The 23,671-nt window shown below is 40.5% G+C and overlaps 1 protein-coding gene across 1 annotated transcript in view; it reads left to right on the top strand.

Annotated features, from left to right (window-relative positions):
- Positions 1 to 18,890: 18,890 nt before the first annotated feature.
- Positions 18,891 to 23,671, top strand: part of kcnh5b (potassium voltage-gated channel, subfamily H (eag-related), member 5b) — a 134,822-nt gene continuing 130,041 nt past the window's right edge. The window contains exon 1 of the mRNA XM_056394309.1: positions 18,891 to 19,279. Coding sequence (XP_056250284.1) covers positions 19,207 to 19,279 — 73 coding nt within the window. The 5' untranslated portion in view covers positions 18,891 to 19,206. The remainder of the gene's footprint in view (positions 19,280 to 23,671) is intronic.

Genomic DNA, 23,671 nt, shown 5'->3' with positions numbered 1-23,671 from the left:
CTGTCTCTTCAGGCGACTCATACAGACCAACACCATGAGCACACATCTGGATCCACATCTGGATCCACATGTGAGTCCACATGCAGAGTGGAAACCCAAATCCTCCAGACTGGGTAGTCGGTATGGACAGCAAATTACCAAACCAGGTGAAAGCAGGTCCTCTGACCAATAAGAGAGCAGGAGGTGGGCTGTCCAACATGGCCACACCAACACAGGTGTATTAATGAAGTCCGTAGGGCCCAGTGATGATTGTGAAGTGAGTGTTTTGAACATTATATTCCAGATGGACAGAGGGTGAGTGGATATAAAGTGTTTTGATGCTTTTTTTCAGCAGTAAAAACTGGACACCTCTGGAATCCAGACTGACCACAGCTGCTGATTTCAGAGCTTTTTCAAGTCCAAAGCAGGTGAGTGTTTTTGACCTGGTGGAGTTTTAGTTTGCTGCAGAGACTTTTCTTTATTTTGAAGGAGGCTCACTTAATTTGGACGGAGTCTGCAGGTCACCAAGAGAGAAAAAAAAACAATCACACATCTTCCTGTTTTTGAAAAATCATAAAAATAAGTAGTTATCAGGCTTTGGGGAACATCTACTCAGTTTTAGCAGCAATAACAAACACAAACACACAACTATTCAAACTACATTTTGTCAAGGTTTAATATTTGAGTACATAATCACCAAGAAAACACAAAATGGGAGGAACTTCTTTTATTGAAGCTACATGAGTTGAAAACACTCCGGATACAGAGCAGAGCCTCAGTCCTGCCACTAGAGGTCACCACAGACCTGCAGTTCAGACCTGGTTCCTGTTCAGCTCTGACCACAGTGAGACAAATGATTTCACCTGCATTTATGAAGCGATCAAATACATAAACCTGATTTCATTTTTACACGTTTTTGCAGTTTAGCTTGAGCTTCTCCAGCAGTCAGCTGGTCCCATCACAGTTTCTTCACAAGTTGCGCAGTTACATTTAAACTCCAAAGTGCTGGAGCTCGGAGACGGAGGTGGAAACCTGACGCTTCTGTCTTTTTCTCGCGGTGTGTGTCGGTGGAGTCGAGGCCTGTGTTGGTGTTTGTCGCACACACACATGAGACTGTCAGGATGCAGTGTGGACTGTAATTAGGAGTGGAGGTGGAGGTGTGCTGGTGAAGCTGAAAAACCATTTATCTCATTAGGATCACCTGCGGAGCAGAAAGTCCTGACAGCTCGCAGCGCAGACGTCGCTTCTTAAAACACCCGAGCAGCTTTTGTCCCTGCGTCTGGTCCAGGTGTAATTACTGGAGGTTTCTTAACGCCTCAGTGCACGTTTGGCTCTGAGCTCTTTATGTGGAAAAGGCGGTGACATGATGAGAACACTGTCATAATTAATCAGCCCACACTGCTGATAATTCAGCTGATTATTATTTTAATTTAATTAAGAAAGATGAGGATGTGGTTAGCTTAGCTTAGCATAAAGACTGGAAGCAGGGGGGAACTGGTAGCCTGGCTCTGTCTAAAGGTTTTTGTTTGAACATAATTGACTTGATTAGACAGAGTTTCTGTATGTGAACTGTAGTAGCAGAGGTCGGCCTGTAGGGGGAGTCGTGCTCCTGCTCACCAACACTCAAGACTGTGTCGAGCCTCCTCCTTCACAGCATGTCTGTATGAGAGAATGATTTAATTCAAGGGGTATAAACTGTTAATTCTAGGGAACAATTAAAAACTCGAGGGTCCAAGTGACTAATTGAGGAACTGAAAAAGTAAACTGAGCGCACAAATGTGTAATTTGAGACGATGATTTGTCATTTGAGCGCATTAACTGCTCATTTGAGAGAAAGATTTAGCAGAAACGTTCAACCAGAGCCTGTGTAGCAGAGTTACTAGTGTATTAATCTGTCACCGAAGCTGTCACCTTTTTCTTGTTTTGATCAGCTGTGAGTGGCTCCTTCAGCTCTGTGGTGTTGTTGCGTTGTGAATCATTAAAATGAGAAGTTAAAACCCTTAAAACTTCGGCAGATATCACAGATTCCACAGAGTCTTTCTCTTCTGTTCAGCCTCCTCCTGCAGATCACTTCAGGTTCGGAGATATTTTAGTTTGTCCTGCTCGCACAGCAGGTTCAACATCTACCCACAGATTGTCAGTGATGTTCAGGTCATGGGTGGGACTGTGGGGGCCGCTCCAACAGTTTCGGCTCTTGAAACTTCTCTTGAAGTGGATTTTTGAGGATCATTGTCCTGCTGTAGAAACTGATATTTACTGGACAACCCCCGCAGCAGAATATTTCCAGGATCTTTCCAGTTGTTATCTAAATGTACACAGTTGAATGTCTCTGGGAAAGTAAAGCATTGTTGCAGAAGTTCCCACGTATCTGTTGCACTTGCAGGTTTCTTTGCTTCCACCTGGACGTGGCTGGTCTTCATCATGTGAAGCCGCCGTCTGGTTCTGTTCGTCTAGTGTTGTGGCTCATTATCTTGCTGCAGGATGAACCTCTGACCAACCAGTCCGCCTTCCTTTGTTTCTTGTTCTGACAGCGACTTCCTGCAGTGCATTGTGGTCCTGATAACGCATCAGAGGCCGTAGTATCACAGTTTGTACAGACAGAAGGTTTGGAAGTCGTCAACCTGCATGAGAAGCTGGAGGTTATTTTACACGATTTTTCAGTTTTTGGGGTGTTGAACTTTTCGGGCTGAGTCATGCTCTCTCTCTCTCTCTCTCTCTCTCTCTCTCTCTCTGCATATTTTCTCCTCTTTCTCTGTTTCTGCTAAATCATTGCAGTGACAGTTTCCTCTCCTCTTTTCCCTCCCTCCCTCCACCTCCTCTCTGATTTCCTGATATCACTCTTCCCCATCTCTCTTCCATCTCCATTTCCCCCATCTCTTGTCTTTCTTTTTTTGTTCACTCATCACCATCTCTTTTTGTCCCCTTAAATCTGCAGTATTTTTTCTCCTTCCCTCCATCATTCCTCTTTCCTCTCCCCTCTTCTTTCCCTCTTTATTCTCCTATTTCTTGTGCTCTTTTCTCCTTTCCATTTTTCTCCTCTCCTTGTTTCCCCTTTCTCTTCCTTTTATCCTTTTCTTTTTTAATCTGCCTTTCTGCCATTCCCTCCTTTCCTTATCCTCACCTCACTTGTTTCCTCATCTCTTCCCTATCTTTCCTAAATTCCTCCTCCCATCTTTCCTGCTCTTCCTTTTCCTTTCCTGTTCTTCTTGTTTTTTCTTGTCTCCTCTTTACTTATTTCCTCCTTTCCTCTCTTCCTTTTCTTCTCTTCCTTTTCCTCCTACATTCTTCTCATCCTCCTTGTTTTTGCCTCTTTTCCCTGTTTCCTCTCTTCGTTCGTTTTCTCTCCCCTCTTCTCTCCATCCTCTTTTCTCTTCATCACCTCTGCTTTCCGTTCCTCTAGTTTCTCCCCTCCTCTCCTCTTCCTCGGTGGACTCTCGTCCTTCCTCTCCTCTCTCTCTGTCTGGATTTTCCTCTTCTCTTTAATCCCCGTGCAGTAATGGATGTATGTATATTAATATGAGCCTCTTAATCCCATATTGCCCCGGGCTAATCTTTGCCATTTTGTGATTCTTGATAGAAAAACAAAAGACGCAGCCATGAGTTCAATCCACATTAGCACACTGTGATGTGGAGACGCGGCGCCTGGGGAGATTTCCCCATCAATGCACTGAGGATATTGTACTTATCATAAGAGCCATTTCTGTAATGTTAATGATGTTGCTGTGATTGTTTGACACGACATAACATGAATTAGATAAAAGCTTTTAACCTTTTTTTTTCTTTTTTCTTTTTTTTTTTCTGTCAATGAAAAACAGAAAAGTGTCGGAACGTATGATTCCTCCCACTCGCTGCCATAAATAATGCTGCTGGAGGAGCTGCGAGCCCACACATGTACTGCAGCTCTGAATGCATGATCTGTGACATGCAACAAGGCTGTGTGTGTGTGCGTGCATGTGTGTGTGTGTTTGTACCCCACGGCTTCCGTGTGAACACACACATGAAACGTCAGTCTGACTGCCGCTCCTCTGCAGACTCACACGCCACTAACACGTCACGGTAGAAACCCTCTCCTGCTGCTGAGACCAGTTTTCATTCCAACCTTTTAATCTCGTTTATTTAATTGCATTTATTTGTTAGTATTTGGGAGATTCTGGGAGGCTTGGAGCAACAGTCCAGACACGATGATCTTAGCTCACCTGCTTGACTTCAAACATGGTGTAAAGCTGTGATGAAGAGAGAAAGAAAGCGCCTGCACTCGGGCACAAACACAGAGAAAGTCTAGTGGCTGTTTAACTTTAGACCAAAACAACCCTGATTTTAACAGCTGCAGAGGGTCTGCGTTAGTTCATAAAGAAATATGAATCAGAAAGGCCAGTTTGAGGAGCATGTCTATGGATGGATTATGAGACAATGAGCCGGTGTGCACAGATCAGTAGAAGACCACCCAGCTCCTTGCATTGACACAGAGACACACACAGTGTAAGCAGTCATCTTGAGGGTCTTTGTGGTCTTTTGACTTACTCTCCAACTAAGTCACAGGCCCCTCTGATCGCTTGGGCCCCTGGGCCTGTGCCCCTTCAGTGATCCCTCCATGAGTATATCTACTAGTTCGAACACTTATCAGCTGCCAAATCTCTGCACAGCTGTTTATAATACTCAGAAGAGATTTTACATCATTGTGGCAGTTTTTTTTTTTAAATTTCTCATCATGACAATCACAACGAGAGTTTTGTGTTGATGATGAATATGTTTTCTCATATCTTGTCATGGCAACGACGCGTTCTCGTGTCATTTTACATGATAGTGTTAAGTCATTTCTTGCCATGTTTCCTTTAAATGTTAAGCTCTCTTGTCATGCCATGTAATTTCATCTATGATCTGCTAGGAATGAGTACCTTTCTGGATGATGGCACATTTTTTATTTTCTAAATTCATTTATTCATTTATTTATTTTTGTGTTCTGCGCTGGCTCTCCTGCTGCTTCACTTGTAATTAATGATAGGGCTAATATCAGCCTTAATGCTGCCTAACAGTGGAAGTGACAGTAGCTTACTTCAAGCTAACTCTGCAAAATCTGCAGCTAAATCTGCGCAACCAGCTTCACAACCTCTTCCTCCTTCTAAAATGCATAGAAGTGCCATTACTTTATGCCATTTTGCAACATTTTCAAAGCATGAGAAAGGCACAGATGGGACGACATGTCTCTGCTTGCATCAGTCTTTTTCTATGACCAATCATTTTTCCTTTTTATGGCTTGAAGAGGAGCACTTCAATGCACAGTTTCAGACTGTCTCAGCTAGGAAGGAGGTGTGAGTTCATCCTGGACTCTGAGGGCCACACCTTCACACACCACGGCCTTCAAAGGATGCAGCTCTTTAATATGAAAAACTAAAGTGACTTCCTCGTAGTGCTGTCAGGGAGATTAAGCAACTCTTGTGTGTCCTCAAAAGCACCACAGCGCAGGTCAAAGTGCTGCCAAAATGATGTGTAAAATGTAATTTAAAGTTTCCTTTAAACTCCTTTGTCTAATTTCAGCACGGCTCATGTTTGTGTCCGTCTAGATGAGAGGATGGTTTAAGACTCACTCCTACATATTTCAGTAGTGTGATATTAGATCTAAGCGTGTGAGGATTGCACAGATGTTAGGAGACACGAAGAGTCATAACACACTCCCACACATGAACAAACAGCACGTCTGAGTCTGGTATGCAGCAGAAACATGAACACACAGCGTGTTGTTACTAACAGAAGAGGCTGGTGTCTGATTCCACAGACAGTCAGCATTCATATCAGTTTTTTTTGTTTTTTGTTTTTATAGCAGCAATACATGCTGTGTCAGTGTTTGTTGAAAATGAAGCACCATGTGGAGAAAACAAATTCCACCAAATAAGTTTTGACATTGACTGACTTTGAGTCCAGATTTCACTCACTTCCTGCTGGTTGGGAGACAAATTACATTTTTGTTTTCATTTATCTGTGGGACAAGTATAAAATCATTTGTTATAGCTCAGATATGACTCTCTTCTTTGTCACTGCACCAGCATGTGATTTATGCGGATAAGGCAGCAGTATTTTTAGATTGTATTTTTTCCAACTGGGGCATATTGGCCCAGTTAATTTCATTTAAAGGTCCCATATTGTATAAAGGTCGATGTCCGTGTCTTTTTTGATTATGTAGCAGGTGCAGGTTCTTTATTAATACTGTGAAAGTATCAAAGCGCTCACTCCACAGAGAAATGCACACAGCCTGTATTCAGAAACTGAAGCCTTTGAATGAGCCGTCAGGACTTCTGTAACTTTGTGATGTCACAACAAAGCAGCCACCGCTCTCAGCATCCAACCTTGCAGGATTTGGTTTCTCTGAGTGTTTACCTGATATCTGTTATATTTTTATTCCATCACTGGGAAAACAGTCAGCCAATCAGAGGAGAGACTCAGAGCCTGTCTTCTTCTCCTATAAACTTAAGTGTAAAGCACCTGATTTCTTCTTTCATCTCAGAGGGAACTCCATTTCCTCTCCACACTCTCTTAAGCGTTAACTTGTGACTTTTTATGTATTACTTTTTCATGGTCCTCATGTTGTATGTTTCTGTTGAGTTAATTAATCCCAGTGAACGCAGCAGATGCTCTGATGGAGCTCGGCTTGTTTATTAGTAGGGAATGCTGGGTAACTAGGAAGCAGGCCAGAGGAGGTCAGAAATCCACAGAGGACTCTAAACATCCATTTTGGCTGTTCCAAGGTAGCGCGGCTAAATATTTAACGACTTAATGCACCATGCTGAGAAACAGACTGTCAGATCGTGTAAAAACCACTCCTCACCCTCGCACAGCCGCTCTCCTCTGACTCCATGACCAAGGTGGCGCGCCAGAGCATTTTAAAAGCCCAGTTTCACCCCCCAGAATTCCTCGCTGCCATCAGTTGTATCTGGAAGAAAAACAACACAAAACCTCCTGACCCAGAAATCCAGCGGCGTGTTCATGCACCAATGCAAGCACATGGCCCATGTGAACTCAAAAATTAATTTTCATGTTTTTTCTTTTTTTTTTCCTGCTGCAATTAAATCAAGTTACACAACTTTTAGTGCCTGTTGTTTTGCAGTTTTATTATGAAATAGCAGAGTTTTTATTTACTATAAAAAATAAACATGTAGTAATAACCTTATTATCACAGTACGTTCAGTAAAACACTTCTTGATTTTAAAAGTTATCAGCTTTATGCAGCCTGCAGTGTAATATTTTGGGAGGACAATGATTCGTATTCTTTAATTTCAACTTGATAACGGCTTATCATGTTAGTTTGCCCTGCACTCTTGCTGCCTGAAAGGTGTACAACACCCTACACTGGAGAACTTTTAGAAAGCCTCATCCAGTTTATATCAAGAGGGTAAAAACACTCACATATCCCAGCACTACTGACAAAACCTCACCTTCTTTTTGTTTCTTATTCCTTATTTCTCATAATGTCACTTTTGTCTCGTGTCCTGTTTCATTTCATTTTGTTTCATCTCACATCAGCAGAACTCATAACTTTGACATCAGGTCATTCCATAAATGTAATTACATCTCATTCGCATTTCCTCTCTTTTCTCATTTTAAGCCTTGTTGCTTCACCTTGTGTGACCTTATAATTTCAACTTCGAAATTCGTAATTTCGTTTTATAGAACGTTATATCATTTAATTCTGTTTTGACCCTGCCTTATGGTATTGTCTACCTTTTTGATCTTCCCTCCACCTCACTCCTTGTTTATCTTCTGATTTCATGTCATGTCACATGATCTCATGTAAATGTCAAACCTCATCTCAACTCATATCCTGTAAATTTAGCTAATGTACAGAATCTCATCTTTATCTTTTGTTTTTGACATCATGTTTTTTCTATTAATCTCATCATCTCAATTAATATTTTCTCATATCATCATGTAATTGAATATAATGTTAATACTTCATTTTCATTCTCATTCTCACCTTACCATGATGCACCATTCTTACTGTCAATATAAACTACATAAGCCGTCTGGTTCACATGGAAACCAAAGCTGTTTATAAACCACGGTGGGTGTCATGGTGACTCAATCTGAATCTTCCTGAAAAACTTCTCCTCATGACTAAAGATTTGTTCGTTGGCAGTTTCTGTTGATTGATACCAACCAAGAAACAAACATGAAGAAGAAATGTATGCCTTTGCTGTCCTTAATATTCATAATTTCATTCTGGTATTTTTGAAGTGTATTTTTTCTTATGACAAGCAGGAAAGGATTACCAGCTGGGGAGATTATTTTACTCATCTCAAAGCTGTAGCAGTTTCCTAAGATCCACAAAAGAGTGACAGTATCTTAAAATCAGAGAGATTTCCTGTTCAGTGTCATGAATTTGTCACTGAGGGAAGCAAAGCAGGGTGGCGACTCCCAAAGTCCTGTGTGAGCACCACAGCAAGAAATCTAGGAACAAAGGAAGAATGTTTTGCTTCGAAGCAGGTGCACTTTATTGAGAGCTGTCATCTAATTTGATGTAATACAAGTCAGTAATGTCTCCACGGGCAGACAGGTAAAACAGATGGCCTGCAGTAAAAACAAAATCTGTGAAAAATCAATGTAAATAATCCTCAGGAGAGGATTTTGGCTTGATGGTGAGGCTGAGGAAACTACCAAAAAATTCTTCCTCTGGGGATCATGAATATTTGCATCAAATTTAATAGAAATCTGTGCATCAGTGCCCAGATGCAGCGTTCAGGTGAAAGCGACCTTCCAGAATTTCCCCCACTTAAGAAACCACATTTTCAGCTAAACAGGCCTCCTACAAAGAAAGAGATAAGACCAGGGCACAGGTGGACTGGCTATGGCTACAAATCCCAGTCGGCCGGTGGACCATCAAAACATTCATAAAGCTTTTTAAGTCGTTTGTGTCCCAGCAGATAAGACAGAGGCTGAATTTCTCTCCAAGTCTGACCGTGGATCCAATACTGGTCTGGCTTTACTTAGATGGAGAATTCTACGAGCTGCTAAAGTGTCCAGCTTGACTCACAACTAGTTTTTGTTCTCTTCCTTGTGGAAGTAACTTGATGCTACACAATGTTTCATGTCTGTTTTCAGTAGTGACCGGCTACAGTAGACATAATAACGTTAGCTAACCTGCTGTTTCCCTTATTATGAATTTGTTCAGCAAATGTTGCTATTGCTGGCTAGCTTGCTAAGTGTATCACAGTAATGCTAGCATAGGCTCTCATGTACACAGGGTGACATTATTCAGTTGTGCTTCTTCTTGTGTGTTTAGTGGACACCTTCTTTGGGCTTCCTGACACCTTGTTGACTGAAAACGTGAAGGGACGGGATTGGGGTTGTGGATCAACAGAGGCTGGCGATGTGGCTGACGAAGCATTTGTTTTGTTCCGAGATGCCAGTGATCGTGAGCGACATTTAGTGGCAGTGACGATCGTTTGCAGAACCTTCGAGGGAAAAGTCTTATGACACTCCTTCATCTTGTTGACAGTCCTCTAATATGGCTCTGATTTTATGTCAGGCTTCTGTTTCCTGCTCCCGGGGCCTTTATTTAACTGCATCCTGTGTCAGTGTGTGTGACTGTATGCCACCACAACTGCTGCTGCATAACCAAGATTAAGAGGAGAGTGATTAACTAAAAGCTACAGAATTGCTGCTCCAAAATAAGCCTATTCAAACTGTAACACTCAGATAGAGGAAAAGAGGATTCAGAGAGAGACACAAACTGCAGCATGAGCAGCACGGTTGTAATTAGCAATAACAGCTAGACAAAGTGCCATCACAGGCAGGTTACCTCAGGCGCCTCCTCGAAAAGCCTCCACACTGTCCGACTGAAAGAGAGAAAAACATTTAAAACATTTATTTGTGATTCAAAAAGTAGTCTGCAATTAAACTGCAGCGGAAGAGGCTTTGCTAAATGCCACAGCGAGCTGTTTATGCGCCCACCAGGTGACACCACATTGCTATTAAGTTTTAGGCAGAGGAGCATCCCTCAGCAGTAAAAGAGGAAAATAGGAAATCCTACTGCTAGATTATTAGCTGGGCAAAACAGGGAACACTGCTGTACAATATTGTTGTATAATGTTATACATTGGGTGCTCACATCTAGCTCTACATTTGTCCTAATGGATTAGGTTCAGAACATTGTTTTCCAGCTACTGTATGTTTTTTTACGACCTGAAAGTTTTGTTGAAAGTGGTCTGGGGTTGATGGTACACAGCACATGACACCAGAAACGCCAAAACCTCCACAGCTACAGATGATCTGTAGAAATAGAAAACACTGACCATCCTGCAGCTAGCTCATCTTCACTGGCTGTACACGCTCTCCGGAAGTCCCAACCTCAGCTGCACGGTTCGTATACCCTCCAACTCTAAACAAAACCAGAAGGGCAGAGAGTCCAGACCTCCACTAAGGCCAGTGTAAGACAACATACACCAGACTTCACAGCAAAAAAATTTAATTCATAGTAAATGAATCCAGATGTGCCCCAAAATGTTGTGTTTTTCCCCTTTCCCTGCAGGCTAGCGTTTTTGTTACCAACTAAAACTGATTGGATTTAGGAAACTGGATTTTCTCCCTGACTAGGATGATGGCGATCGAGCCACAAAAGCACCTGATTTCTTCTTTCATCTCAGAGGGAACTCCATTTCCTCTCCATACTTCAAGTTCACTGGTGTGGTAGGATTTGTCAAGACCCCATATTAATGTTGTCTTATTCCTAATAGGGTGCACCCAGAGGAAAAAAACACTTACAGAAACTTGATTAAATTCTCTTACCCAGGTAGATGAACACTCAAGACTAATTGACTATAAGACCATCACTCAGCAGCACTTACCTAGACACTGGTTCACTACTCAGCTAAGTAGTCAAAGCTTATGGGTCTCATTCATTTCAGGCAGGTTAGCAAGGTTACACTTGTAAGCTATGAAACACAGTTATGAAGAAGACGAACGTGTCAACATGAGATTTTACACCACCAAACATTTAATCATTTACTTTTTATTATATGGCAATACTCCAGCAAAGGCAGGAAAGATGAAAACTGTCAGCCAACGTAAACACAAGTGTAAATGATGAAGATTTTAAAATATGCAAAGAGTATATATAATATTATAAAATGTGAAAAACTTTTACACCTTTTATTATTTTAGTTTATATTGTGCTCACGTGGTACATATTCTTAAATAAAGTTTTACTGAATCAAAATACAAAAAACGAATGGACACGGCAAACCAGGAGCAATTAATATTGTAACAGCATAGGAGTTGGTTAAATGATGCTGCCATGTGTTGTCTGCTTTGCAGTCTGTATTTGTTGGGAACCTAAAGGCAGACTGGTTGGTTGAGGTCAGTGGGTGCACAGCAGTACATTTTTTGCCTCTGCTCCCTGACCAGGTTAATCGAGGCATGGAAAGACCCTTTATCCAATGAGTGTAATGGAGCTCTTTTTATTGACTAGTACAGCAATTTAGACCTCCTGCTGGTCCCCTGACACAACAGATCGGCAATACAACACAGACAAAAATCACTTACCACCAAGTCCCTGTGCTCTGCTATTCCCTACCTCACCTCACCCCTGCCTACTTTACCATCACACCAACTTCTCCCCCAACAAATATTGTGTTTTTATTCCAGTTCAACCTTTGAACTTCACTGTCAGCTGGACGACCAAAGTCTGGCCTGAGGTTGGAGGTTTGGCGGGGGCATTTGTGCTTTGATATCTGATGCCCCTCCCTTTTTATAGAGCCAGTGAGAGACGGGCAGCACTGATGGAAGCTGGACTAATTAATTCTGAGATCAATACGAAGGGATGCAGCTATGTCTCCCTTCCAGATGTGCAGGTGGTGCATTGATCGGTGCTGGAGGGTTCGATACCTCTATCCCCGTCTCTTCCCACTTTCTCTACCCAAATGAGGCTTAAGTGTCACCCCACTGCTGCCTTTGATCTCCACCATGTGACATTTACTCGTTTCTACTCAATGAGCAGTGGAGCTGGAAATAACAAATGTTCAGATTAAGAACTACAGAAACAGAAATTGTCTGTTGCCCTTCTTCTAACTGTGGCATTTTTTTTTTTTTTTTTGGTCATTAGGAAAAAAGCATTTTATTCTGTCAATGAGGTGATTTACACGTGTCTCTCCGGAGCTCCTGTATCAAGAAATACATTTGTCAGGCTCATGGGTGGTGTGTGGTTTGCTACCAAGACTCGTGGCCACAAGAGCTCGTTCCACATGAACAATGGCACCCGCCTGCTGAATGCTGATTGGGCGTAATTGGGGGTTAGTCATGCGATATAATTAGAGTGATTACAGTCATCAAATCCCCATGGAGACTCTCCTCACTGTCCAACAAAGTCATGCTTCAGTTTTGTGGTGAGATGCAAAAACTCAGAGGTGGAGATCAGTCAGCTGATGTTTGTGTACTTTGATCTAGTGTTAATGCACTTGGGATTATGAAGTCACGCACATTTTTTATAAAATTTTGTCCAGGAAGACTCAGAGAGCATGGAGCAAAACATCAAGATTGAATTCCTAAATCACCAAAGTTCCAAGTACAAGTTAACTTACTCTCTTGTCTGTGGTCTGTCTTTGCCTTTCAGCCTCAGTGCAACCTCTGTAATGGACCTGAACACAAGACACTTTACCCAAGTGATGATGCTCACTTTGTGGTTGTGAGGGAAAAAAACTTTCCCTCCATCTGCACGGCCCCCCCCCCCCCCCCCTCCCCACACACACACAGACACACACTCTAAAAATTATATTTATTTACTACTCATTTACTGTCCCACATACATGCTTTAGCCCAACAAAAGCACTTTGGTTAAGGTTTGCGAAAGATTGTCGTTTCAATTAAATATTAGCAAAGTAAACGCATTGTGTTTTGTCCCTCTAGTCACTCAATATTTAACCAAGGCCTCAATCTGTCCTGAACTTAGATTAACTTTAGGTGCTTTAAACTTAACCTTGAGAAAGTTTTTTTTTATCAAGCTTTAGTTTCTGTGTTGTCAGTGCTTTGGCTTTGCAGTGGACTTTGTTATTATACCACTTCTGCTTCAGGGTGATATTACTTCACAGTGTAATGACTGAAAACTTGTCAGTATCAATTTACAAAATCAGTAAACAGGAGAAAGGGAAATCTTTAAAAAAAAAAAAAAAGTTATGAAAAGATTCCTTTAAAAAAGCAGTAAACTTGTAAAATGCTGATATGGCCCCTCAGTGACACTTTCCATAACTGGAACCCATGGACTTCTCCCAACAGCAGTTTTGCCTTTAATAAGCCTCCATACATTACTGTGTGCAGCGAGACAGAGAGAGCAAGAGACATTCACACAGAGAGAGAGAGAGAGAGAGAGAGAGAGAGAGAGAGAGAGAGAGAGAGAGAGAGAGAGAGAGAGAGAGGAGAGAGAGAGAGAGAGAGAGAGAGAGAGAGGAGAGAGAGAGAGAGAGAGGAGAGAGAGAGAGAGAGAGAGAGAAGAGAGAGAGAGAGAGAGAGAGAGAGAGAGAGAGAGAGAGAGAGAGAGAGAGAGAGAGAGAGCTCAGCCAGACGGCAGCTGTTCTACCTGTGCTGTCACATATGTTTGATACCCCATGATGCAAGTGGGCCAATTAAGGGCGTCCCACAGGAGCGTTTGGCACTGTATGCATTTACTGACAACACAACCACACACACATACACACACTCCCTCACAGTTGCATGCTGTAATATCGCAGGTGATCTCAACAGACTACTTGACAACATTGGATGATGATCAGCGTGTGTTAAAAGGTGCAGAAATGAGGTGAGAGATTTCTAAATAAGACTTTGAGACACTGAATACAGTCCAACATCAAACAAACTGTGTCAACCATAGCATTTAATTGCTCTATTATTCCTATAATATTCATGTTCGTGCTGCCTTATGGTGGAACAGGGTGCTCACTGGAGAGTATTATCATTTTGTAGGATTATGGCTGTAGGGATGGCAGTGTTGGTTGGTCCACCCCTTTAGTCCATTTTGAAATATCTCAGCAACTATGGGTTGGATTGCCATGAAATTTGGTTCAGACATTCATGTTCACTTCAGGATGAACTGCAGAACTGCCAACCTGTATACATTTTTACATTCAAGTACGTTGGTACGATTTGTTGCAGTAAACTACACCTGGAAGAGTACAACTGAATGTTTGTTAAATACCTTTTTTATTTTATATTGCAAATCACTGAATTATATGGAAAATAAAGCAGCAAAAAACTAGGCCTACTGGACGTAATTGATGCCTTTCAATAATTAGAAGTCACCTCAGCTATGTTATTTATTTTCTGTTTGCATATTTTTTGCCTTTTCAATTTGCACTGATTGTACCTCTTCACATTGTGCTCTGTTTTCTTAAGAGCTTTCCACTAATGTATCACTTGCCATATTTTGTTGTACACTTCTACAAAAAAAACATTAAGACTTCCCTTATACACCTCGTGCATTCAGAATAAAAGCAGAGATCTGCTGCTATCTAAACCAATTGAACGAAAAAACATGAGTAATTAGAACATTTTCCTTAAAAGATAATAAACCAGGCTCTTTATTTTAAAAAAGTGCGAGTTCAAACGCACACATGCAGTACTCAAATTGAACTGCAGGGGCAGTACCGTCTAGTTCGCTGAGTAAGAGAAGAAGAAGAGTTCAACCAATCATTGCGCGGAGTTCAGTCACCCAAATGTCACGCGGGAATAACTGACAAATGTCAATCATTTCAACACCGCAACAGAAACAAGTTTTCACAGCTTCTTAGGCCGTCTGGTTGGTTCCTCAGGGGAAGGCGGTGCTCAAACGTCTCTTTAAAGGTAAACGGACTCAGGTTGATGTGAAAAGGTGACATTGTGAATTGAGTTAACACAAAAAAAAACTGTCAAACCATTTAACGTTGCTAACGTTAGCCGAACGTTACGTAGCTAATTTGCAAACTAGCTAGCTACCTGAAAATTACCGCGACGCCTTGGATTTAACCTCCTAAGACCTGGCGTCCACATATGTGGACCTCACATTTTGGGTTCTCTAGACCACAATACTAACTTTTTCTCAACAAGGGCCTGGTGACCACATATGAGCCATGTTCAGAAGTTGAAATTAACAGTTTAGAACAGTAACAATGCAAAATGTTCAGAATGTTTTTTACTTTGTTACAGACATACGTCTTTCTGCAACTGTTAGCAGTACTTCAAATGAGCGATATTGCTCAAAGGGGCACAATTCTTTCTTTTTGTTTTTGCACTCAGGAAAATGCTGCTGTGTTCTGGCACCAAATAAATAGTTTTGCACATCATTACTCAATTGTCTTTTTATTGGTTTCTATCGAAATTTAAAACTAATGTCCTCATATGTGGACATCATTTTTCTCAGAAACTACATCATGTAAAAAGATGATTTTTTGGTGTTACACTCATCAGGTCCCAATCTGCCTAAATAGCAAAGAGAAATTAAAAATGCACGCCATGCAAGAGTTAGGGTCTTAGGAGGTTAAGATAAAAATGATTATAGACGAATAGTTCACTGACAAGTGGAGACTGGAAATGTTTTACATCACAGCATGAGTTTCTGTACCTGAAAAAGAAAACTTATGCTATGTTATGTTATTATGCAATACAGTGTTTCCTCTACATTCATTTAGCAGTGGTGGCCCGCCACTGCTAAATCATAGCCGCCACGCCTTCAAATTTCTTTTTTTCTTTTTTTTTTTTTTTTTTTTATTGTCGCAAATGCACCACCGCCACATCTCTCCACCTTCACAGCACAGCCTGTGTGATGATGAGCGCAACAGCGGAGGGAGGGAGGGAGTGGGGTGGTTGGGGGATCCTATTGGAGTTAATTAGTCGCGAAAGCGCGGCCTTGAAAGTGACATCACGTCAGGCACCAGGTCAGAGTCAGAGAAGTGTAGTCGTGAGGAATAAGGCAGCGAATTACCGGAGAAAAGGTAGACTTATTAGCCAACTCAGTGACGCTAACTTGGGTAAACTAATCGATAGCATTAAGCTAATATCTACACGTCATTATGTATTAACTGCTGACAGCATTTTCAGATGAGCTTGTTCAGATACTTCTCTAAGAAGAGAAAGACAACAGATGAAGAAGACGCTAGTCAGGTAGCCTATCATAAGCCTTTTACTGACTCGTAAATGATGATGTTAGGTAAAAAATAGTATTTTAATGTTCACACTTGTAATCAGATGTGATATGAGTGTAAACTATATAACGCTGTTAGCGTTACGTTACTCACACTTTTAATGTAATCTTATTAGACAGGTAACATTAGACAGGGAGGAGTTGTTATACAAAGTGGAGGAGAGCAGAGCACAGCAGCGGGAGAGCTGGGTGAAGGTGCAGGAGAGAGAGATGAGCCTGGGTGCAAACTTTGCCACTGACTCTACAGCTCCATCTAGCTGATCTTTATATGTTTATTTATTATTTTTATTTATTTAATGTTATTGCTTTATTTATTTTTTACTTTTTACATTTTCAACTGGTTAGAGTTGAAGTAACATTTATTTTTCACAAACCAAAGGTATTTATTTTTCTTGACATTGTATATGGCTGAGATATATATTGTAAAAGTTCTATGGTAGCGATAAACGCCATTTTCAACTGGCCAGACAATAAATAGATTTTGAAAGTAAAATCTGCTGTCAACTGTCAACTGCTCATTTGGTCATTTGTGTATGCCTGCCCCCACCATCCGGAGAGCATGCCCCCCACTGCTGAAAAAAATCCTAGAGGAAACACTGCAATAATATCACTTTATAAACACGCCTATCATACAATTACATATTCATCCCTATCATGAAAACCATGGTTTTAAGAAGCTGAAACTTTTGACTTTCACTGTATATTATGATATAGTCCACAGTGTAATATTTTAGAAAAACATGGTTCCAAGACTTGAGGGAAACGTGAAAAATTGCTCCCTGCAAGTCAAAAACCAGGGCTTCTGGCTCCTCTGAGCTGATGCCACATCATTCACACACATCCATTAACAGCTGACTATCCTTAAATGTAAATATGTCCTTTCACTGTTCTCCAGGACATATAATTGTATTGTTTTATTTATAGCTGATTCATACTTTGAATAACTTGATATGTTTCTGAGTAGGGAAAGGACCTGTGCAAAGTGGTGTGGAAGCATGTGAACTAAGCATTATACTATTATGGTACTCAGTCTTTTCCAAAGCTTGGTAGGTCTGGAACTGTAATAACCTTGCTGATCCCTTCACTTTCCATATGGTGCTATCATCAGATCCAGCTTTTAATTTATCCAATACTGTGATTCAGTGCTCTGTTGTGCTCAGTAGGTGTAGGAGTTTTTTACGATCTCTACATTAAGTTATCCTCTGTTCTTTTGTATCAGTGTATTGTTTTATTATTTATAATTTTTCTCTGATGTTTTTTTTGTTATTACAGAAACCTGACACTGAGTTAGGCCTGAGATTTGGCTCTTACGTAGCCTTTAATGTGCTTCAGTCATTACAGGCGGAAATAACAAGGTCAATGCTACCAACTAAAATGCATGATACTATTTAAAGCTAACCGTGCACCCACTTCCAGTCAATAATTCAGATACTCTGGGCAGCTTCATTGCTGCTTTAGTACTGATATCTACAGTAAAGTAAATAAAATGGGGTGTGGACGTGATGCCCCACATGGAGACCTGGCTGCCTCCCTAGTGGGGTTCCCTGGGGCCCCATTAACCCTAATGAGCATTCCTGAGAGAATTCCTGCAGAGGGCGACACAGTTTTCACTGCTGCATGGTAAGACAACACACTTATTATTAATCACTTCATGGAAGTTCAACCTGCTAACGACTTTATTTTTGCAATGTCACTGACCTATGATGGTGTGTTTCTTAAAGGGATAGTTCGACACTCTGGGAAATATGCTTATTTACTTTCTTTATGAGAGTTAGTTGGAGCGATAGATGCCACTTTCATGTCTGTGTATTAACTACAGAGCCAGAGTCACAACGTAGTTAGTCTAGCTTAGCATAAACACAGAGAGAAATGGCTAGCCTGGCTCTGCCCAAAGTTGAAATATACACCCGCCAACACCTCTGAAGCTCAATTAAACATGTTGTACCTCATTGTTTAATCTGTAGAAAAACATAATGCAATAATGCAATAATTTGTGGTTCTAAGGGGAGTCATGTAGTGTAACTATTTCTTAATGAACAACAGTTTATTGCCTGGCAGTGTCACTGCCTGACTATTGTTCCAGCACCTATCTCCCCTCAAACCTCAAATAGAACTTTTATGTCGATTTTTTTTTTCTTTTTAAAAAATATTTTAGCTTCCTGAGTTGCATTGATAACAATTGATTTTTCAAATATTTCTTAATATTATAAAATACAGACTTAATTAATTATTGTAGAAAACATTAATGACACCAATAACAGTATAACTGCAGAATTAATAGTTTATCACTTTGTTTATATTTCATATTATAAAGTAAGAGACACATGAGTATTTATTTATTTATTTAACAGTGGCAACCCAAAAGTTGTAAGAACAAGAAATGTTCTTAATTTTTCATAACTCTTTAAATAATGCTATTAGGGTAGTTACAGTTTCTAAACCTTTTATAAAGGGAGACTTGTGATGTGTTATGATTATGATGATGATGATGATGATGATAATATTATTAATAGCAGTAGTAGGCCATAATATTGTACAGAAAATGGTACCATGTAATTTGAATAACTTATGTATGTAATGGGTCTAAATACGTAATCAAACTGTAAATAGACTTAGTGCAGTTGTATAAAAAGAAACAAATATATCCCTGCTGTGATTAAAACCAAAATAATAGCTATTGTATATTTTAAACACAGCGTTTTATACAGGCCCAGCTGGTTATAATTCAAGATGCTGATCGACCAGTAATAATTCTGACTTCAATAAAAATGTCATTTTTTAATTTTTTGTATCCATACTAAATCATTTATTACACAAACCCTGAACATATCAGTGCATCGTTATTTTCAGGACCGAGCCCAGAAGAGCAGACACGCATGCGTCCTGACGCTCCGGGCAGGCAGCGAGATGCAGTGCCGCCGCTGTGGCTCAGTGCGCCACGAGCATCCAGAGCGCACGGTTACAATGAGCTTCTCCATCGGTCCGACTGAGAGCCAGCGTCAGTACCGACCTCCGAGCAGCAGACACACCGCCACCGACCCTAACCGACACCAACTCCGCCCGCCCGCAGCAGGATGCCCGGGGGAAAGAGAGGGCTTGTGGCACCGCAGAACACTTTTCTGGAGAACATCGTCCGGCGTTCAAGTGGTGAGTCCGTGCGTCGGAGCGAGGCTTGTTTTTTTGTGTTTGGTTTCACCTGACGGCTCGGACCCAGACTCAGCTGGAATACTGCGTGTTTTTGGGGTTTCACGGCGGAGGTTTGGCAGAGGATAAACCGCCATAAATCCACTTCTCTACCCGCAATTATTTGCAGTGACGGAGTTTAACCTCTCTCTAAGGCTACGTGTGATTTTATGATGTTATAGATCATAATAAGTCACGTTAAACTGACCAAAGTCATATATAGAAGAGACTGTCTCCACTGGGGGAAACGTGAATTTTTTTTTAGATAAATAGAATTGAATTTTTGCTCATATCGGCGGTTGTTTCCCTGAAGCTGCTCACTCGGAGCCACAGTTTACGCACCATCTTATTCCCCAGTACATTAGTCTGTGTTTGACTTTCCGAGATGAAATTATGCAAATGATCTCTCCAGATTGTGAGACATCATTATATGTGTTACCGCGTCATTAGCTGCAAATTAAAAGTTTATTTTGGTCATTAACTCGCCCGTTTGTGTTTAATAAACACTGACACCTGCTCAGCCAATAAAGCTGGAGCCGGCTGATCATTAACTTACTGTCGACTCTGCCTTTTCATCATATAATTACTCATATTAGTAGTATTTTTAGTAACTTTCCTCCATAATGGGGGAATCGTGATTGAAACGAATAAGCCCGAGTTCATTTTTGATGTATGTTGCGTCATTATGTAATACTGTAGCTGCGGGTTTTTTTATGGGGAAAGTGACACGTTGTTCAGTAAAATGAGAGATCTACTGGTTTGAATAGTAAATAGCTGCGCTGTGGTTCATCTTAATGTGTTGACTATACTCAGTGGTATTTTTGTTTTGTTTGTTTTTTGCGCACAGCTCGTGTTTTTACTTTCTCTATCTGCGCTATAAACTGCGCCTGGACTTGGCACCGGCCTGAGAAAGCAGCGCTCTCTCCTCTGATTAGATTGATTTTTCTCTTTGATCTTCCCAGAAAAGTGAGTGGAGAAACGGGCCGGAGTGAAAGTCAGAGTTGTGGGTGGTGGTTGGGTGGAGATGTAAGGTCAAGAAGACTGTTCCAGAAATGTGTTTCTCTACTGTCATCGCGGGGTTTAAGCCTGCAGGACAGCCACGGGACTGTGGTGTGGCCCCTCAGGAGGCTCTCAGCGCTAATTGGAGAGCCATTGGTTTCAGTTGGTCTAGTGTGTGTGTGTGTGTATGTGTGTGTGTGTGTGTTTCTTTTCTGCTTGACAAGTCACACAAGCAGCTGACTGGAATGATGCGGAGAGCAGACGATGTGGAGATTGTTGTGGGACTGTTCAGTGGCCTCAGATCAGATCAGATGCTGCAGCAGTGAAACACTTGAACCACAGGGTTAGGCGTTTTCTGTGTTATTCAGTATCAGACACAAGGCTGCAACTAATAATTATATTTGATATTTACGTTGACCTTTTTATTAATTGAAAGAAGATGTTCTTTTTACTTTACAGACAAAACAAAAATATAACGAAAACTGGATTTAAGCTCTTGAGACATCTAAACAAATAAACACTGATAGAAACACTTTAGATTGTAAAAGAAATGGTGCTGTAGTGACTGTGGTTTAACATAGACTGACTTCTGACTGTTGTAGACTGCTGAAGTTTGGTTTTGATTTGAAAACCTGCTGGTATGGATATAGATACTTCCACTGATTCAAAAGCAGATTAACAATGTATTAAAACTTTAAGCCTTTGAGATTTTCCCCAACTTCAAAAAGCAAAGATGTTTCTTTACAGTCAACAGAGACAAAAATGTCAGCAAGTAAACCTTTACATCATTTTGGGGTGAGAGAGGGGGCCAGATTTACCAACAAGTTGACAAAAAATGAGCTGTACTGACTCCCTGTTTGTAATAATTTAATTAAATGCATATATAATTAGAAATATGCCTCAAGTACAGAAGACAGGTCTCAACTGTCCACTTGATACTGAACTTTAGTGATGCACATTCCCACACAAATCAGCAATATAGCACTTGACCACAAACCAACAGGCACAGAGTGAACAGGGTCTCTGGGGCTCCTTGGGCCCCTGATGGTAATGAGATGGTAATGACTAAAAGATAAATTATAGGAAATTTTATTAGAATGAATAAATAAATATATGGGGATAAAAAAGCGACACACACAAAAGTGAAAGTCAAAGTGAAATACATTTTGTGTACAAGTGTGAAACCTAAACAGCATTTTGAGTCCACAAAGAGATCCCATCTTCCAAACTACTTTAGCTTTAAATCTGTAGATCATTGACTTAAGGTGCTATCAGGTGATATTATATTATTTTACAAATATTGATACTGTACTTGAATTAGTAAATCCACCCATCATAGTAAGGGAAAATACATGTTTCACATACACAATTTCAGTTTTGTCCCCTTGTAACTATAAGAGTTTCCAAGAGATCGCTGAATGTAGCCAAGCAACCAGAAAAAGGGCTTCATTTATTTATTTCTAATTTAAATTCAGAATGGATATCAGTGCTCAAACAGGACTGACCAGATCAGTTTGTTTACAAGTTGTGCAGGGAAGTAGCAAGAAGACAAATCAACGCATGCAGACACATGGCATGTAGGCTACATTATTTTATTTTAAATGAATCAACTGATCATCTTTAGCTACAAAACAGTTACTGTTGTGCAGAAAATGCATGACGTGCAATAATCAACATGTGTTGTATATTGTCAGAGTTATGAATTTAGTTTTGATCTGCATGTATTGAAGAAGTCATTAAGTGGATGCAGTCAGTCAATATCCTCTGCAAATGGTTGGAGTGTGTTAGTTTTTCTCTGATCACAGCTGCAGAGAAACAGGTTGGAAACCTGCCGTCATTTGAAATTAAAAGGTCTCATGTAGCCCATCATAGAATTTCCTGCCGATTGAATCAGAGCTGTTAAAGCTAAAATAATCCCATCAGTGGGTTTCAGTAGAGACCTGAGGTCCTGCCATGGTCTGAATGCTGGATCAGAGGCTTTTCCACAGGTCTTGAAGCAGCCCGTGTTGTTATCTACCATATTGGTCGAACCTTGCTTCAACTAAGTAATTGATTGTGATGAAAGAGGAGAGCAGTAAAGGTCAAGATGATTCTGGGTTTTTTTTGAGTGTGTGTGTGTATGTTGTATTAAGTCTTACTCAGCTCTTTAATTTCAAAGGGCACACAGGCGGCTGCAGCTTCAGACATGAGGGTGATAAATTTAAGTAACTCTGGTTCCTTTTTGTGCTGAAAAATCACACAAGTAATTGTTTGGAAAGAGGAGCAGAGAACAGATGAAGCCGATATTGTTGTGGATTGTTTTGTTAAAGGTGTGACCCTCTCACACCTTACCCACAATGCACTGCAGTCCTGTGTCATTTGTGGTAGGTGAGCCTGTGTCTTTTGGTGGATGAAAAATGGAGAGACAACTTCGCTTCTGTTCTTAGATCTTCACCACAAGTGGGGCAGAAAATGTAAAAGTTTGTCCTGAGGGAGGTGCCAGAGAAGAAGCAGTGTTGTTATGTAAAATCTAAAGGGTTTAGCCTCTGTACAGTGGCCGTTTTAGGACATTTCAGACTCAGCTTTTGTCAGACTTGGCTCAGTTTTCATCAGATTAAGCTTGACTTTTTAGATTTGGTTGCATGTAGGCAAATGTGCACAGTAGGGCTGTGTTCAGTTTTCTTTAATCTGATGAGTATTATCTCAGTTAACTGATAATCTATCATTTGGTCCATATTATATCTGAAAATTGTGAAAAACGTCCATGAAAATGTGTGTTCTGCCTGTTTTGTCCAACCAAGAATCCAGAACCCAAAGTTCTCACATAATGTCTGTCCGTTTTGTTTGAATTTACTTTGGAATAGTTGCTGATCAATCAGCTGCTGTATCAATTAATTGATTAATCGTTTAGTCTATAAAATGTAAAAAAAAAAAAAAAAAAAAAAGTCTGTTGTAATTTCTAAGGACCCAAAATTACGTCTTCTAAAATCACTGACATATCTCTAACATATAAGACGGTCAATGAATCTTACTGATAAGAATTGATGGTCAAAGGTCAAAAGTCTCTGTGATGTCATGAAACACATTTTTGTCCATAACTCACAAATGAATTAGGAAATTATGATATGACTGAATATTAATAAGATAAAGGACAGAATACTTAACTGTGACATCATAATGGTCTGTAAAAATATTATTCAACGATGTAGCTCAGGATGGGGAGATTGTGACCATACTTCCTGCAGCTTGGCTGATTGAAGGAAGCATGCAGCCTTGAGGTGTAATTGTAGTTAAGTTTTTCAATGTCATCTTTGACGCCTTGACCGCTATAAACACAATTTCAGTTATTTGCATTATCTCCGCATTTTCTTCTCAGAA

Source organism: Seriola aureovittata, chromosome 13, assembly GCF_021018895.1.
Source record: "Seriola aureovittata isolate HTS-2021-v1 ecotype China chromosome 13, ASM2101889v1, whole genome shotgun sequence".
Classification (NCBI taxonomy): Eukaryota; Metazoa; Chordata; class Actinopteri; order Carangiformes; family Carangidae; genus Seriola; species Seriola aureovittata.
Note: the sequence above shows the minus strand (reverse complement) of the source record. Positions and strands in the feature narration are given on the sequence as shown.